This window comes from Colobus angolensis, unplaced genomic scaffold (assembly GCF_000951035.1).
Source record: "Colobus angolensis palliatus isolate OR3802 unplaced genomic scaffold, Cang.pa_1.0 Scaffold2, whole genome shotgun sequence".
NCBI lineage: Eukaryota > Metazoa > Chordata > Mammalia > Primates > Cercopithecidae > Colobus > Colobus angolensis.
In genome coordinates, this window is record NW_012115154.1 from 26,270,892 (window position 1) to 26,290,670 (window position 19,779).

At 53.1% G+C, this 19,779-nt stretch overlaps 1 protein-coding gene across 1 annotated transcript in view; it reads right to left on the reverse strand.

The window, feature by feature from the left end:
- Nucleotides 1-19,779, reverse strand: part of PTPRN2 (protein tyrosine phosphatase, receptor type, N polypeptide 2) — a 789,125-nt gene that overhangs the window by 548,151 nt on the left and 221,195 nt on the right. The window contains exons 6-8 of the mRNA XM_011941545.1: nt 11,407-11,628; nt 9,330-9,370; nt 6,063-6,445 (exon numbers count right to left, since the gene is read on the reverse strand). Of these exons, the coding sequence (XP_011796935.1) occupies nt 6,063-6,445; nt 9,330-9,370; nt 11,407-11,628 (646 nt within the window). The remainder of the gene's footprint in view (nt 1-6,062; nt 6,446-9,329; nt 9,371-11,406; nt 11,629-19,779) is intronic.

Here is a 19,779-nt window from a genome sequence, read left to right on the forward strand (position 1 = left end):
CCTCGCAGCTTCCCATGGCCGCCCCCCAGCAGGATGGACTGGATTGCTGGTGATGCTGAGGTTTGGGAGTTTTTGTTTCCTTCTCCTTCCCCTTTTTTCTGCCCTGCCCCATGCCATCCTTTCTCTCCTTCTATTCTAATGTAAAAGCAACCATGACCATTTTTACCCATCGGGGCTATACTCCCACCCTACCTGAAATCTTCTTAAATGGTAATAAGTCCATCATGCTAAAGATATTCTTTTAAGACCACAGAGCGAAGAGGAGCAGTGACAAGGCCGGGCATGTGCACCCTCAGGAGGGGCCTCTACGGAGGTGAGGGCTGCGCTTTCTGAACAGGAAGTTACAACACAGTGTGGAGACTGAAGAACAGGACAGAACTCCCGAAATCTGCCCGGGTGTCAGAAACACAGAATCCATCCTCAGGGTTTCCTTTACTCTAACAAGGAAGGACGAGCAGGAAGCATCACCAGAGTCTGGCTACACCCTCTCCTGACGCCCTGCTGGTTCCCGCAGTTCGCTCTTCTCGCTGAACCCCTGAGGGGCTCCTGAGAGGTGAGGCCTCCTGGGCAGTCACTGGGATGGGAACTTCCTCTCCAGCAAACCAGCCCCCGGAGAGTGGGCAGTGGTTCCTGAGTACTCAGTGGGTTTCACATTTCACATCTCACAGTGAGCTGGGGAAGGGGCTGGGGTGAACCTGCGGGGCCAGGGCCCCCACTGAGGGTGGCAGATAGAGAGACAGAAGCCCCCATCTCCTTCCAGACGTCTGGTTCCAAAGTTCCTCTCCCTGGCCAGTGCGTCCCTGCCTTCGCTGGCGTCTCTGAATTCCACATTCCAACTGAACCCACGCAGCAGCCCCTACGCAGCAGCCCCTAACGGTGGCCCAGCACCACCTGCCATTTTGCTGCTTGTCTTCTCCGAGGTGCAAGGAAGTTTTGTCATAAGAAAAACTTGAAGGAAGAAATATTTCAGCGGCATCTGTCTCCCTTCGGAGTGCTGAGAGGCATCGGAGAGGTCAACGCTGCCCCATGCCACTTCTTGCACATTCTTCCCTCAGCCAGCCTCCCCGCAAGACTCAGAGCTCCAACCTCTCCAGCTTCCCTTCGTGGAAATCCATCGGCCCCTCCTCTTTCAAGCAACACTGTGTTCTTCCCACTGCTGACAGAGGCTGCTCATCCGGGCACCTGGGCCCTGCTCTGCGTGTGCCATGCATTCTCTGCACGCACCCCGGGCTCTGCTCTGCCTGTGCCAAGTTCTTCTCCCCACAGCCCAGAAGCCACACACCACAGCTGCCACTCCAGAGACCAGGAAACCCAAGCACAGGGGCGTTTGCCACATTCCAGGTCTCGGGGCTGCCACAGACCCGCTGCCCAGACTTCCGTGGGTCAAGGGCCCAGGCCACCTTCTCCAGCAGCACTGTGGCCGCCACCCCAGACTCAAACCTCTGCCTCGGCCCCCATGTTTTCCTGACTACAGGTTTCACTTCCCCAAAATCCACCCCACTGGCTCAGCGTGGTCGTTCCACAGAATACATCCCAATCCAAAGGGGTCTGGGGTAGGGAGAGAGAGGCGTGTGCGTGTGAGCTGTCGTCTCTGAAGGTCTTGTCTCTGGATTTAGAAGGCAGGTTCCTCTTTGCTGAGAGGTAAGGGGCTCCCTCCTCCCTACACCTGGTGTCCGTCCTGTGATTCCTCCTGGAAGCCTAACACGAAATCATTTTAAAGTTGTCCTTGGAGGACTGGGGCGGCTGTCCTGCCCTTCGTCCAGTCTTCAAGAATCCCTTTAGTTTGTAAAAAGGATAAAAATGTAAATGGCAAAGGATTACTCTGTCCATCAGAAAATGTGAGAGAGAAAATCATGCCTGGAAAAGCCAAGCCCTACCGTCCTCCCATTGAACCTCAGCACGAAGAGCATGTGGGTGCTGAGGTGACACTGAGTTCTCAACCACATTCCTCTCCTTTCTGTGGGACAACCACAACCACAAAAGTCCCCCTTTTTTAAAGAACGCCATCTGCGTCTTGGAAATTAATAGCTGATCTGTCCAGGTTTAAGCTGAAATCTGGTGAAAACCTGCCCAAGAGAATCACAAATTATTAGTCTGATAATAGGGCAAAAACCTCAATCTCTGCAAGAAGAGAGGAGACCTCATGGAGACCTCACCTCGTGCAGTGCACCTTGCCCCAGCGGCACAAATTGCTGACAAAAAGCTGTGCTGTCTTCACCAGAGAGCTTCCAACCAATTGAAGTCGCAAAGGAAGAGTCAGCCAAGATAACATGATGATTTTTTTTTCCTTTAACCCATTGCTTGTAGGAGGTAAATATTCCAGTCCCAAAGCATGGCCGGCGAACCCACTACAAGAAAATAAACTCCAATGCAAAGAAAAACCCCAGCTTTTTTCTACTGGAAAGTCGCAAGTGCAGACAGGAGATGACCCGGTGTGATGGGTCTCCTTCCCCAGAAAGTGCGAGGTTGCTGCGGACAGGGGCCCTGCTGTCCTTCCCTCCAGGGTGAGCCCGTGAGCAGGAATGGCACAGGACTGTCGGCTCTGCAGGTTCCCTAGGAAACCACACCAGCCTCCCGCTCTCTGGTGAACGCCTCGGTGCCCATCTGGAAAGCCCTTAAAATGACCAGATCACATGGTTCTCTGGGGCACTCTCCTACCCCAGCCGTCCCCCTGCAAGGGTGGCTCAAGTCCCCAGGACACCTGCAGGGAACCACGCAGTGTGTCCACAAACACAACATGGGGGCCTCCGGGAGAAAAGAGGGCTCCAGCTCGGGGTGAGGAGACACAGGCAACCACACACACACACGCAACATACCACACACCACACCTACAATACATACCACACACCACACCATGCAACACACTACGTGTCACACATACCACATATACAACACACTGTGCACCATGCACACACACCACACAGATACAACACACACCGTACCACACACCACGCCACACACCACACACCACAACACATAAACCACACAGCACACCACACACCACACACATACAACACACACCACACACTACACACACCATACCACACACCATGCCACACACACACAACACATAAACCACACAGCACACCACAAACCACACACACAACACACACACCACACATAAACCACACAGCACACCACACACCACACACACACAACACACCACACACCACACATAAACCACACAGCACACCACACACTACACACCACACACATACAATACATACCATACCACACACCATGCCACACACCACACACAACACATAAACCACACAGCACACCACACACCACACACATACAACACACACCACACAACATACTACACCACACCTATACCACACTATACACATGCAACACATACCACACCACACATCGCTACATACCACACACATATCACATAACACACACCACACACACAGCAGTGTTTCCTAGGGAGGGAGACATCCACAGCACAGGGCATTTGACCACCCATAGGAATCGGTCATGATAATGGTCTGCGTCACCCAGTGCTGAGGCAGGCGCCTCCCCTTGGCCCTGCTGGTGCAGACACACAGCCTCAGAACACATCACTTAGGGCCTGCCTGTGATTCTCCGCCAGGCTTGAGAGCAAAGAAGTGAACAGCCACGAGAAGTTCCTGACGCTACAAACAGGAGAGCAAGGGCACAGACAGACACGTGGGAAGCCGCGTCCAAGCAAAGAGCCTGGAAAAGGGAAAGCTCATCCTGACTTCTGGAAAGCAGTCTTGAGAAAACGGAGTCCATATTTTAGTGTAAGCTTCAAGTTTCCATTGCTTACCGCTTACCTAAAGATACAACTAAGATAATCACCTACAGCTGAAAATCATCTTAAATTTTAATTTGGCTGTGATACACACTCTGTGGTTTGAGCTCAGGATAAAATATTTCTGCCCAATTATCATACGCAGCTAATTCTCCCTGATGAAATGTGGTGTCTCCAGCACAGCCACAGCACCAGCCTCAGCACTGGGAGGCTCGCAGAGTCCGCAAAACAGATGGGTTCTAGTAGTAAGGCGGCTCCCACCTCCGCTGCAAATAATCCTCAAAACGAGAGGGGCTTCTTCACCAAGGAAGAAATACCTGAACAGATCCACATCATACACCTACCCGACACACACACTCATACGCACACACACATACACACAAACCGATACACATCTACCCAACACACACTCATACACACACGCATATACGCACAAACTGATACACATCTACCTGACGTGCACACTCATACACACACACGCACAAACCAATAAACATCTACCTGACGTGCACACTCATACACACACACACGCACAAACCAATACACATCTACCTGACGTGCACACTCATACACACACGCACATATGCACAAACTAATACACATCTACCTGACGTGCACACTCATACACACACACGCACAAACCAATAAACATCTACCTGACGTGCACACTCATACACACACACGCACAAACCAATACACATCTACCTGATGTGCACACTCATACACATTCATGCACACACACTCATACACACACATGCACAAACTGATACACATCTACCCGACACACACTCATACACACACATTCATACACACAAATTCATACACACACATGCACAAACCGATACACATCTACCCAACACACACACTCATACACACACATTCATACACATACACACGCACATATGCACAAACTGATACACATCTACCCAACACTCACATTCATACACACACACTCACAAAGACACAAACCAATACACATCTACTCGACATGCACACTCATACACACGCAAATATGCAGATACACATCAACCCAATAGACACTTATATACAACCCAATACACACTCGTGCACACACGCACAAATACACATCTATCCAACACACTCATATACACACACACATGCATATGCACAGATACACGTCTACCCAACATACACAGTCACATACACACACGCACAACAGATACATGTCTATGCAACATACACATATAAACACACATGTGCACATACGCACAGATACACACACATTTACCCAACACACACACTCATATACATATGCACAGATACACATTTACCCAACATACGCTCATATACACACACACACACAGATACACATCTACCCAACACACACTTATACACACACATGTGTATACACAGATACACACACGCCTCCCCCACATACACACTCATACACACGCACAGATACACACACATCTACCCAACACACACACTCATGCACACACATTTGCCCAACATACACTCATACACACACACATACACATGCGTGGGTGTGTGTACAGCCAGGCAGACACGTCCTTCTCTTTGAAACACCACTTCCTTCACTTGAAGAACACACAAACCTTGTACAAAGCAAAGCATCAAATGTCGGATTCATTAACGGGGTGTCCGGAGAACGGGCCAGCCACTTGTGCCTTGCCGGGCCCGTGATGTTTGAATTCTGAGACTCGTTAAGTTCAGATCGACATGAGGGTGGGGAAAGAGCCTCGCTGCTATGAAGCTCCTTCTTCCCTCTGAAGGGCGCCCACACCAGGATATTTGGGCCAGTTTGGTGCAAAACAGATAAAGCACCTGGAGTCCTTCCTGATAGACAGGAGTCTGGTGCTCAGCAGTTTCCGGGGCGGCGTCCCGCCCCGCATTCCTGCGCCAGCCGTGCCCAGGCCTTGCTGTACACCTGCCTGCCCTGAGACCCCACCTTCCTGGCCCCCGCTGAAGGTGATTCTGACCCGCAGACAGGCATTGCCTGCAAATAACAAGTCAGGACCAAGAACGCAGGAAGGGATTTGCTTGGTTTGGTTTTGTTTGATGCACTTCAGAGAACGGCTCTCAAGCTCTGGAACCCAGCTCAGAAGCACCAGGAGGAGCCACCGGCCAGGCACCTGGCCGCCCTCCGCGCCTGAGACTCCAGGGATGTCTGCACCCCATTATTCAGTTAAAGACACGTAAAAGCATACACATCCCCCACAGCAAGGAGGCACCCCACCTCCAGCCTGCTGGGAAGAGCCCTCCCTCGGCGCACAGAACCTGAGCCAGGGCTGCTACTCACTCTCTGTCTGTCACGATGTAGCCCCGCGCCTCTTCCTCAGAAGGCTTGACCTCCAATTGCAGGCCGTCGCCGAGGGCCTCCTGAGCACCCGCTGGAAGGCTCTGCTCCTCCTCCGAGGGCCCAGGCATCTGGTTTTGGAGCTCCCCAAACGCGCCTGCCCCGGGCTCCGAATGCAGCTGCTGCCCCAGCAGGTCTTTGGAATACGTCTGGCTCTTGACGTTCTCCACTCCGGCAGTCTCCTCTTCTGAAGACAGGGAAGCCTCAGGGCGCTCGGATTTCTTCCTCTCCATTTTGAGGGGCTTTGCAAAGGGAAGGGCTCCAGGCGAGAGTCGAGACCCGTGGTCCTGCAGGAGGCCCCCGAGTGTGGCACTCAGACGATGGACCTGGCAGAGAGGACATTCTGTGAGGGCCATCTGCAAAAGGCATGCTGATGTGACACATGCAATCAAGGGCTGCCCGGGACAGAGTCACCATGGGGATGACATGGGCAGCCTGGAAGGAGAGTGGGGGAGGAAGGCAAAGTGTGTTCAGTCTATATTTAGAATGACGTCTAGGTGAGCATGGGGTGTGAGGGCGCTGAGTATCCAAATCAATTACGTGCTGTTCTCTCCTCCCTTCTAACCCCCTCACACACATGCACACACACACACCTCTCTGAAGAATCAGATTTTGTAGAGTCAGTGTAGGACTTTGACACTGATATTTAAAAAAATTAACTGTGTGATATCAAGATCCCATCCCAGCCCTCTAGAAGCAACGAACACCACCTAATAATAATAATAATAATAATAAATTTGCATCGACTGAGCTCTTCCAGCACACAAAGGTGCTGTCCTAAATGTGTTATCTGCATGAACACACTGAATCCTCATGTAAGCCCATGGGCGGGAAACGCTCAGTAACCCCAGTTCGCAGAAGGGGAGACGGAGGCACAAAGCGATGAACCCACGAGTGGGCACGTCACAGGGATGCGTAATTGATTCTAACGATACCTGAGGGATCTGTGGTTCCCACATGGGCAGCGCTCTCCCAGCCAGATCCCATTTCCCAGACGAGCCATCCCTCGGAACCCCTCCGCACCTCTGCTGACTACGTGTCGGATACGGACGTGCTTTGTGTGGGTTCTCACTTAATTACTACTCCAACCCCATAAATAAAGGGTGAGTTTCACCTTTAATTTGTAGACTCTGGGGTTTACAGAGGTTAAATATCAAATTATTGGTACCAGATCACAAAGGTCATGCTTATCAGATCCAGAATTGGAACTCAGGTCGAAGGGCCGTCAAAGACGTGATCTCCACCCCCAGGCGCACTGCCCTCCCGGGCACCCCACACTGCTTCCTAAGAAACATGGAGGCTGCTCCTGCTGCTGGCACATGCCAGGCAGCCCTCGGACACCTTCTGGTGCATGTGGTGCCAAAAGTCTTATGTCTACTTGGCAGATTTTTTCCAACCATGAAATTATATCCTCAATATTATATTAGACGGAAACAGGAAAATCTGATTCGCTTTATGACTCACTTTGCCAAAACACACTTTTAAGAAAATTAAGGAAGGACTATAGAGGCAATTATTCCCATTTTGGCTACAAATTACAACTATCCCTTTTGTGTTTTTTAAAATTTAAACAAAATAGTAGTGTGATGAAAACACTGCGTAACTTCAGATCCTCAATGACAACAGGACTTAGCCGTTGACGTCACTCAACAGAGCTAGGAAAAGGCATAATATTGTCACTTAAATTGTGCTTCATGTGAGAAGAAAGATGTTTTTAAATAAATAAGAAGTCAGAAAATACAACACTCACATACCCTTTTTGGGAAACAGAATAGCTTCAAAATATACCCCAAGGCCGGGCGCGGTGGCTCAAGCCTGTAATCCCAGCACTTTGGGAGGCCGAGACAGGTGGATCACGAGGTCAGGAGATCGAGACCATACCTGGTCTACACGGTGAAACCCCTTCTCTACTAAAAAATACAAAAAACTAGCCGGGTGAGATGGCGGGCGCCTGTAGTCCCAGCTACTCGGGAAGCTAAGGCAGGAGAATGGCGTCAACCCGGGAGGTGGAGCTTGCAGTGAGCCGAGATCGCGCCACTGCACTCCAGCCTGGGCGACAGAGCGAGACTCCGTCTCAAAAAAAAAAAAAAAAAAAATATATATATATATATATATACCCCAAACAGAACTAAATCAAAATTCCACACATGGAGGATGAAAAGGCTGTGGTCTAAAAGTCAGGGAGTCTTTGGCTAACGGCAGGCCCCCGGAGCGCTCCCTGCCCCTCTGGTGGGAGGGCTGGGTCTCCCCGACTCCCTAAACTAGGAAATGTGTTTCTCAGCCCCACTTCTCCCTCCACAGCTCAGACGGCAGGTCCCACCATTTCTGATGGAAATTTGAAATAAGAAACTGCTGATATTTTCTTCCTGTACTTGCCAACAGGCATGGAACCACAAACCACTAAGAGAATCTGACGAGAGAATGACTAACCAAAGTCGCTTCTTTCTCCACCCCCAAAACCGGGTTTCCCTGAGCCACGCAATGTCACTGCTGTTGCTTAGGACAGTTCTTCATCCTTCGGCCTTGTATTAATGACCAAAGGTTCTTAAAGGGGGAGAAACTAAGGCTAACCGACTTAACGGGCAAGGCCAGCGTCTAGCGCGTGGACATCGCCTGTGACTGGGCCCTTCTTCCAACTGCCACCAGAGCAGCAGGGCCCATGGGGGCTCTTGGATGGCAGAGCGTCCTCTGCCTGTGGCATCCAGTGCCTTGGCCATGAGCCACATGCAACTAACAGGCCACTGGCCTGAGCCCAGTGCAGCCGGGGCACTGCATCTTTTATTTATTTAATTTTAATCAATTTAAATGTAGGTTTAGATGGTCACATGTGGCCAGCGGTGCCGCACAGGACAGCCAGGTGTGAGTGCGCTGAACTCCTCAGGAATCCACACGTGCAGGAGGCATCAAATGAGCAAAGCGAGGGGGAAATTCCAGGAAATATTAATTTTCTTCTTTGCATTTACCATGATTTTCATATTTCTACCATAGATAAATTCGGTTATAATTTGAAAAGAGATATTTCCTATCCAAATATACTCATTTTTGTATGTTCTCTTTATATTGTTTTACAATTTGGAGATTATGAGGGGTTTCTCCATAACCTTCTGGGAAAAAAAAACTTTTGTATTTCATAAATGTTCCCACACTATGAAAAAAAGATCACCGACTTCCACATTTAACATGAAACAAACACCACAGACTTCATCTTACCTCTTGGTAAAGTCTATCATCGTCGTCCTGAACTCCGTCATCTGTAAAAGACACCAGTGTTACCAAAACCCTCCTCAAGAATGTCATCACAGGGCGTCACAAGCATAAAAAGGGTGACCATGCAGGCCCCTCCATATGAAAGGTGAGGTGTGATGATGTCATCACAGGGCGTCACAAGCATAAAAAGGGTGACCATGCAGCCCCTCCATATGAAAGGTGAGGTGTGATGATGTCATCACAGGGCGTCACAAGCATAAAAAGGGTGACCATGCAGGCCCCTCCATATGAAAGGTGAGGTGTGATGATGTCATCACAGGGCATCACAGGCATAAAAAGGGTGACCATGCAGGCCCCTCCATATGAAAGGTGAGGTGTGATGATGTCATCACAGGACGTCACAGGCATAAAAAGGGTGACCATGCAGCCCCTCCATATGAAAGGTGAGGTGTGATGATGTCATCACAGGGCGTCACAGGCATAAAAAGGGTGACCATGCAGGCCCCTCCATATGAAAGGTGAGGTGTGATGATGTCATCACAGGGCGTCACAAGCATAAAAAGGGTGCCATGCAGACCCCTCCATATGAAAGGTGAGGTGTGATGATGCTGGACTAAGTCCTGCCATAGAGTGAACCTTTTCTGTTTATAGCACAAAATGGCACTCTATAAACTTCGAAAAGAGGAGGGAGGAGGGGACTGAGGAGCTACAGATGGCAGATGTGAAGGCAGCCACCATGACCTCGCCCGGCTCTGTGGGTCTCACATGATCGTCAAAGTTAACTCACGGCAAGAAAACCCATCGTACCCAGCGGTTCACATCACGAAAAAGCAAAGTGAAGCCTTCACCAAAACCACCTCACAATTAAGATGGCTTCAGAATCCGCGGACTTAGGTTATTTCACTGGGGTCAACGTTTCTCTCTAAATAGGCATCCCGGCCGGGCACGGTGGCTCACGCCTGTGATTCCAGCACTTTGGGAGGCCAAGGTGGGCGGATCACTTGAGGTCAGGAGTTGGAGATCAGCCTGGCCAACATAGTGAAACCCCATCTCTACTAAAAACACAAAAAATTAGCTGGGCTTGGTAGCACACACTTGTAATCCCAGCTACTTGGGAGGCTGAGGCAGGAGAATCACTTGAACCCGGGAGGCGGAGATTGCAGTGAACCAAGATCACGCCATTGCACTCCAGCCTAGGCGACAGAGCAAGACTCCATCTCAAAAAAATAAAATAAAATAATAAATATCCTACTTGCAGTGCCCAAAGGTGCGTGACTCATGGCACCTGGACAGTCACCCCTGGGGACATCACGCACACCAGGGCCTCCTACGTCCCACCTAGCCCTGGTGCGAGTCCTGATTCCTTCAAGCCCTGGGCCACCGCCTAACACAGGCCCTACCGGGTGCAGTTCCACCCCTCCCCTGCACCCTGCCCATCAGCCAAGTCAGGCTTCCAGCTTCCAGCAGGACCCCCCTGCACCCGTGCGGACAGAGGGGCATGTCAGTCATTTGGTTTTCGGCATGTACTTGTGGGCCTGCCATGTGTGGGGAGCTGAGCTAGACGCTTTCTTGCATCTCCACGCTGTGAGAAGCCATCAGGCTGCAGAAGTCCCAGCTGGCCCATGGGGCCTCCATAGGGCTCCGGCTGCCTGCCGGGTTGGGGTGCCAGGGGGCTGCTTTCTGCTTCCCCAGTGGCCTCAGAGGACCAATGCATACAGACATCTGAATGATCCCCTCTCACTCCCCTATTTAAATATTTGACAATATTCACTGGTACACAATCCAAACACAACACTTCTCATCACGCCTGTTTTTCTGACTCTGAGCCTCAGCGTGGAGGAGTGAAACCTCCTCACAGAGAGCAATCTGCCGTTCAACGTAACTGCTCTGATAGGCTTAGTCTGTTAAGAAAGCTTTTAGAGGCAAAAGTTCAAACAGATAAAAAATCATTAATACAGATCCCCATCTCCCCAGCAGAAAGCCCACATTGCACTTGGTGAGCCAGCGGTCTCTGCACAGCCCTGAGGCCTCCCCTCCCCACAGCACCCTTGGGCGTGGGCACCCATGGCGCTGGAGTCACCTGGAAAGCTTCCTCCATGGAGGGCGGCCTTGGGGCCATCCGCCTGTTCTCCAGACTCTCCCAGGGCTGCTTTTCCAGGGCCGCCTAGCGCTCCTCTGTGGTCCATGCCTTGCATCAGGCCAGCCATCAGCTCGGCCATGCCGTCCAGCTCCAGGTCACTCAGGCCCCTCGCCTCAGCCGGCTGCCTCTGCAGGTCCTTCAGGAGGGTGTGAATCCGTGCTCCTAGGGGCACACACACAAACACGAGGACATGGTGGGTGGACAAATGCAAAGGCAAGGGCCTCTGGGCTGCAGGGGTGTGGCGGGCGTCTGCGGCGTCCCAAAGCAGTGGTCACTTAGGGCCAGGTGCAGGCCAGCACTCAGAGAATACTGAGATATTGGACTTGAATCTCAAATCCACCTGATCCTGTGGCCGTCACTAGTTCAGTTTCCTGGAGGTGGAAAGCCCATAGAACAGAAGAACAGACTCATCCACCTGCTCAAGAGGATGGAAAGCACGACTTCCAGAAAACACTGGAATGACCAAGCCAGGAAGAGAGACGGGCTGGGCAACTTCACCATGTCCTCCAGATGATAAAAGAATGGGATGAGCTGTGTCCCCCTCACTTGGCAGAAGGAGAAACAATGCCTGGCAAGAACAGCACCCTGCCCAGCACACCCTGCCTGGCACACCCTGCCCTTCCCAACACACCCTGCCCTGCCTGGCACACCTTTCCCAACAAACCCTGCCCAGCACACCCTGACCACACACACCCTGCCTGGCACACCCTTCCCAACACACCCTGCCCGGCACACCCTGCCCCACACACCCGGCCCCCCACACCCTGTCCGCACACCCTGCCCCAGCACAGCCTGCCCCCACACCCTGCCCTGGCACACCCTGCCCCAGCAGACCCAGGCCGCACACTCTGCCCCCCACACCCTGTCCCCCACACTGCCCCCACCACACCCTGCCCGGTACAGAAGAGCACCACAAAAGCGGGCAGCCATTGTTATTCCCACACTTTCTCCTGCTACAACAAGTAGAGAAAAGCCTCCATAGACTTTGGCCACCAGCGTATCCTAAATACGACACGGTGGCCCCAGCTGTCCACGTGCTGTGTGTGAGAATACATTTGTAAGTGAATGGATAACTCAGGAGGCCAGATGCAGCTCTTCTTCCAAAGCCAGCCCCTCAAGCCTCTGCTGGAAGTCTAGCTAACAACAAGATTATAGAGATGATAGTGGCCTGGGGGCCAGGGGACCCTCTGCTCTGTGGGGGCTCAGGAACGCCTGAGTGGGAGGAGCTCGGGGCCCACAGCGGATGGCCCATCCTGAGGCCCTGGAGCGAGCCTCTGCCTCTAGTTGTGGCAAGGATGCCCCCGGCTGTCACCTGGGTAGAGACAGGAGATGAGGATGTCAGACAAACCCTCCTGTGACGGCAAAGGTCGCGCCTGTTGATTAAACATAGTGGAAACGTGCTACATCCGAAAACGCCACTTTCCAAAAAAAGACCCTTAACATCTAGGCTGAGTGTGACACGGGTGGGAAGCCCCTCACCCTCCATCCTTGTTTCTGAGACCCCCCCCACACACCCTTACACTCCACATGTCCCCACCCCTCCCAATAGTGCAGGTGGAGACCAAGCCCCTCGCTGTGATGCAGGTGGGTGGGGGCCTCCGGTTACATCCCACACAAACCAGCCTCAGCCGAGGCCCTCTCTGTACAGTTCATCTGTGTTTCACTTGTTTGTTCACTTGATAATGACAATGTAAAATAACGATAATGATGGCGTAAAATAAAAGTAATGTGATTACTTTTATAATCAGAGAAGAAGCGACAGAAATTCTCTCTGGGGGTGCCTGCCCTCAGTGCCTGACCTGGGCGCTCCTCCCCAATGCTGTGTCTCCGTGAGTGCCCAGTAAGATGGGGTGGAGGGTGGGGGCCTGTCACAGGGCCGGCACCCCCGGGGATCCTGGACAGAGAGGCCGGGAAAGCAGGGGTGCTGGGGGGGATAGGGAACCCAGGCCCTTGGCTCCCACGCGGCTCAGCCGTCTTGTGCAGAGCAGCAGAGATCACCGAGTGAAGACAGTGGAGGGGCCGTGCACTTATCCACATCATGACTCACTGTTTCTGGACAGATGTAAGGGCAGATGCAAGACAGTCCCCCAGGCTGAGGATGGGGTCAAAGGTAGGGCTGGTGAGGCAACTAGAATGGAGGGACGGAGCACCTGGTTGACGGTCTTTGCAAAGGGTGTCTTGCACACAGGGCCACAGTGGCACGCCAGGCTGAGTGCTGGGCAGCGGCAGAGTGCACGGTGCGGGGAACAGGAATCCTGCATGCCATGTGGAGACATGGCGGAGCCCCTCTTGTGTGTAGGTGAAAACACAGAGGCTACATCCTCAGAGGAAACGCCACTAGCATGAACCAACTCTAATGACATCTAAACACAGGCACACAGGGTCAAAGCCTCGTCCAAGAATGTGACTGCTGCCGGAAAAGCCCCTTAAAGGAAGGTAGCAGGGTCTAGGCCCCCGCTTCAGACAAGCAGCAACAGATACAGGAGGAGGCAGAAAAACAGAACCGAAAATCGAGAATAGGGCAGTCGCTGATTAGAGCGAGGAGATCAGGCCATTCGCGGAGCTGCCGTAGCCACGGCGAGACGGGTGCACCCACTGACTCAGCAGAGTGGGGAACGTAAAACAGAATCCAGTACACATTCTGTAAGTGAAGAGCAGAGCGTCCGAACTGTAAAATCTTACGGAAGGACACAACGGAAGAAACGGTTTGTGAATCTGAGGACAGATCACAGAAGTGATCACCGTGGGAAGAGCGGAACGGGAGACGTTCCGCGGAACCTCAGTAACCCCTGGGGCAGGCCAAGCCGCTGCACTATTGCTGGAGTCAGGAGGGAACGGGACAAGACACACCTGAAAGAAAGCCCAGGCATCTCTCAGATCTGGGGAAGAATATTCACTCAGGGACTCAAGACAGTCACTCAGCTTCAAGATAATAAAATGCAAGGATAAGCACGCGGTAACTCTGGCCAAGCTGCTGAGAGCCAGAGGTGGAGAAGGTCCCCGGGAAGCAGCCGGGATCGGGGCGGGGGACAGACACACTCCACACACAAGAACAGAAAGGGTCCTGGAGCGCAGAGGCTGCCAGACACACCACGTGTCCTGTAAGAAGAATGTGTTTCATACAATGTGCATAGTCAGGCATTTGACGTTACAGATAATGAATGCCACATTTGAAGGGTTGAAAGAAAAATCATTCAATCCAGGAGTTTATATCCAATGACAATATCCTTCCAATGAGAGGGCGAAGGAGAGACATTTTCATATCACGTACGTGAACAAAGCTGGGACAGCGGGTCCCAGGGGGCCCGCACCACAGGAAGTGCTGGGAGGAACCGAGGCTGAAGAGAAACACCACCAGACAGAAGCCCAGAGCTACGGGAGAAGCCAAAAAGCTCCTGAAAGGGTAAATACGTGGTTACGTAGACAAGAAAGACCGTCTTCTTTACTCCTCTTACTTTATCTAAAAAACAACTGATTGTTAGTAAGGAAAAATTATTACCACTTTAAGGTAGGGTTCATAAAACAGCTGCAGGTGTGACCTAGATGGCGCAAGAGGCTAGAGGGACCTGGAGCCTCCTCACCACGTCCAGGAAGTGGCACGATGACAACTCCAAGGAGACTGTTTCCAACAAAGGCACCAGGACGTTTCAACAGAGAAAGGAAAGTCTTTTCCAAAAGGACATCTTCCGTGTTACCCAGAAATCGGACTTGTAAGTATTTACCCGAGAGAAGTGAAACCCATGACCACAAGAGTCAAACGAGACTGGGGGTAGCAGCCTGACTCCTAATAGTTCCACAGACAGAGTCTAAGGTCCATGTGCCCGGCAACAGGAGCGCGGATGAGGAGGCCGCATCCACACCAGCACTGAGCCAGAAGGAACCACAGAGACGAGAAAAGGGGGACAGACCTAGAACCAGTCAGGCTGAGTGAGAGAAGCCGGTCACCAGAGAGTCCACCGAATCCTGTTAACGGAAGATGAAGTTCAAGGATGGGCAAGGTCTGCCCAGGGCAGCCAGAGCCGCGTCACGTGCAGGAGGGGCTGGGGCAGGAGGAAGCATCGGGTGTGAGGGTGTGCCGTGCAGCGTGGCCGCTGGTTCCATGCGCACGTGTCCAGCGCATCGTCATGTCCACCTGCGATCTGCACATCTCGCCGTGTGTACACTCCACCTCCACAGCAGCAATAAAGACTCGGCCCTGAAGAAGACTGATGGGCCCATTTCCCAGCTTTGAAGGAAAACCTGACTTTCTTATGTACTCAGTGTTGAAATCTCTGTCCTCATAAACGTTTATGTAAGACAGCTCATGGCCACGTCTCCACCTTCTTGAACGACACTGGCAGAGCAACGCAGAGGGGACACAGCCTGTCCTGGACCCCACTGGGGTCTCCCTGCGACCCTCCACTGTACAGGGGTCCCGCTGCCACCCTCCACCCTAGAGGGATCTCGGCGCGGCCCTTCACCTTAGACGGGTCCCGCCGCAACCTTCCCCCCTAGATGGATCCCACTGCGATCCTCTACCCTAGGGGGATCTCGGCACAACCCTCTACACTAGAAGTGGAGGAATTATTTCTGCTTTTTACAAATTAAGACATTTAGGCATGTTTGTTTTTTTTGTCTGCGCCAAATGCATCACCAGGCCTGGGCTGCAGCCTGCAGTGTCTGCACAGGGCTCGACGGCGACGCTGCCTGTGGCACCCCCGTTCACTCAGCCGCACGTCCTGTCCTCTCCCCACGGCACGGGCTCTGTCTCGTCCATGTCGAGGCAGCGGGGCTGGCACCCGGTCCCCACGCGCCCCGTTCACTGCACACGCAGGACAGGAGTCAGTGTCTGGGGCCGTCTAGACTCGTATGACTTTCCAAACACAAGCGCTGGCAGCCTGAGGGAAAATTTTTTCAGTGCAGTCTCTTTTACCCATTAATTGAAGTTCGTTCTTCGGGGTCATCTTGCTACATGGCTGTAAGGACACATTTTTTTGAAGTGTTTTGCTTCATTTCTGAACACTCTGTGCTGCGCCCCAACCCCCACCGGGGTCCTGCGTGGAAAGGGTCACAGCCACAAGCCTCTGACCTTCCTGTTTGAAAAACGGAGTCCCGTCAGCGCCGCTCCAGACTTCCTGTTGATGACTAAGACCCTCTGATGGAAAGGCCTGAGCGTCCACGACAGGCGTTTCTGAGACAGCAGCATGTCTACGTAGTTTAGCATGGGATGAAGCGGACAGAGTCATTTAAAGTCAGTCTGTACATGAAATGTGTGATGGACACGGGCATTCTGATCGGAGCGTGCTGGACGTCCACTGCCACCGACGTCCCCTGCTGGGGTGTCCGAGTCCCCTGTTACGGCCGACAGTAAAGCCTCCGAATTGCTTGGCACACAGTGGCGGCTTCTTTACTGTCAGGTTGAAGGGTCTGTATTAACCTCACATTTCTGATGCTCTGACTCCTGGGGCCCTGCTGACCCTGGGGGCTGCCCCTCCTACAAACAGCCAATGTCCAGATAGTAAACAGTTGCCCACTCCACGCAGGCTCTCCATATGCAAACCCTGCAATCCAGAGCCCTCACCCACCTCCGCCTCTGTGGGCTCACACTCCAGGCCACTGGCCTAGTCCCCCTGGGGCAGGGACCAGACCCGGGCAGCCCCTGGCCCCGGAGCGGCTGGACCTATTCCAACTGGGCAGTCCTGTCCCAGATGACCCTGCCTTGCCCTCGCCCAGCCTCCTGACTGAACCTGGTACATCTCTCTATTGACCTGTGGCGTGGCCTGCCCCCTCCTCTCGAAATCTGTAAGTAACAAACTGCTGTTTCAATACCAGCTGGACCCAGATCTCTTGGACTCGCCATCCTAAATCATAACAAACCTGCCGTTCAAAACCGAAGAAGGGAAACACAGGGGTCGGCACGGAGGCCGCTTACTCTTTTGTTCTTTCATTAGCCTCGAGCCTTGGAGGGGAGGGCCAGCCTCCCTTCTCCGCACCCCCAGGTCCCACCAACCCCCACACATCAGCCCTCACCATGCGTTCACTGACGGGACGCTGCCTTCAAAGAAAACTTCCAGCAACAAACACAGGAAAATACGTCTCACTTTCTCACAAACAAAAACATGCATAAAACCGCAGCAAAGCCTGTCTTCACCACCACTCCTGTCTGCAGGTGGCAAAGGGCTGAAGGGCTGGACAGTCCCAGGTCAACAGCACCCGTGTCCTGGCTCCTTCCACACCGACAGGCTCACGCTGTTTCCCAGAGAAGATAAAAGATGTGCTCCAGAATTAAAGGTGTGTGCGTATCACAGCCCTCGGTGCTGCTTTGAAAATGTGCTGCTCGTTGTAGCTTTCAGAATCAGAAGAGCCATCTCAGCCTCGCAACGGAGCCACCGAGCCACGAGCCCAGAGCAACCTTTCCATTTTCATTCACTGCAGTCTCCTCCCACCCCAGATCCCTTTCTTTCCCAGCGATTATCATCGCGGCAGTCTTATCTCGCTCGTCCATGTCCACAGGTCCAATGCTGGCAACAAAGGGCTCACTCATCCCAAAGAAAATGGAAATAAGGAAGTGCGGGAATGGGGAGGAAGAGCTGTGTCTGGAGAAGTCGGCGGCCACAGGCAAGAGCCCGAGTTGTGCAGGGTCCCGGGCTGCACCAGGCAGAGCCCAGAAAACCCAGTGTCTGCCCACGAGTTCCTAACAGCCCCAGAGAACTGGCAGGGGGCACCAGAGCCCGCGGCAGGAGCCGGCACAGCTGCAGGGAGACCTGAAAGGCCCTTGGCATCGGGCATGGCCGTCCCCAGCAGTCAGTGTCCTCCGTGCTTAGGAGGTGAGGGATGTCCCCACACACGCCTAGCACTGGCCGAGATGTGTGTCAGAGTCAGCCCGGCCACGGCTCACAGCGGGCGGCCGTCCCCGCGATGGAATTTCACCGGAGGGAAGGAGACAGGGAGGTGAGCAGTGAGTGGAGGTTGCTAAGGAAAGGTCCTTCCTGTGGACACGAACCACGGAACACAGGCTCGGCTGCCCAGCCGCCTCCTCGTCAGGTGAGCGGGGCAGGAGGCCCCCGGAGTCACGACCTGACCAGAGGCCTCGTCTGGGGCAAAGTCCATTATTTCCGATGTCACAATTCGCAGGACGTGGTGGGGCCTCCAAGTGTGGTAGAAAAATTCACTTCCAAGTCCAAAGATCCCTTCTGCCCTCCCAGAAAAGAGAAAAGGACTCTCCACACACTAGCTTGGCACAGCCGGCACCGCAAGGCCTGGGAGCCTCCACCTGTGTCTGTGGACACTCGTCTGTAGACAGACACCGCCTTCCTGAGCTCCCAGGCAGCACAGCGGCCACCGTCCCCGCCACAGCCGGAGCCCTGCAGAGCTGTCACCGTCCCCCCGCCCTCCCGCCCCCGCCGCAGCCAGAGTTCCCCAGGGCAGCAGAGCAGCCACCATCCCCAGCAGCCGAAGCCCTGCAGAGCCGTCACCATCCCCCCGCCCTCCCGCCCCCACCGCAGCCAGAGCTCCCCAGGGCAGCAGCCCTGGGTCACCGCCTGTCTGGACGACCCCACTGCAGCTCCAGAGAAGGTGACGTGGTCCGTGCGGGGGCAAGTTTGGAACAGAGTTACATTAACCGTTCTTCTGCAAGGCCCTGTGTCTCCTAAGGAGGCCGAAAAGCTGGTTGTGATATTTTGACAAATGGTGAAAGAATAAAAATTATGTGACTTCTCAACAAAGAAGGTTAAATGTTCTCGAATTTGGGATTTCCAGCGAAAATGAATCGTGTTTTGCCATACTGATCCACACATAAACCTTTCTGAGCCCCCCAAGGTTTATAAAATGATGTGCACAGGCTGGGGTATTCAATTCAGAGTGGCTACAGTGTTGCTAGCAGGAAAATGACAAAAGAAAGAGAAAGCAGACATCAGCCGGACACCGTGGCTCACACCTGTAATCCCAGCACTTTGGGAGGCCAAGGCGGGGGAATTGCTTGAGCCCAGGAGTTGGAGACCAGCCCAGGCAGTATAGTAAAACCCCATCTCTACTAAAAATATCAAAAATTAGTTGGGCTTGGCGTCAGGCGCCTGTAATCCCAGCTACTCAAGAGACTAACCCAGGAGAATCGCCTGAACCTGGGAGGTGGAGGTTGCAGTGAGCCGAGATTGTGACACTGCACTCAGCCCGGGCGACAGAACAAGACTGAAAAAAAGGGAAAAGAAAGCAAGCAGACATCGTCACGCGTCCCGGGGCGGGGCACTCGCCCTTTCCCTGCGGGGCAGGCTGGTGCTTCTCCCACCACCTCGAAGGGAAGAGGCTGCAGTCCGTGTTTCTAACAGCAAACACCGT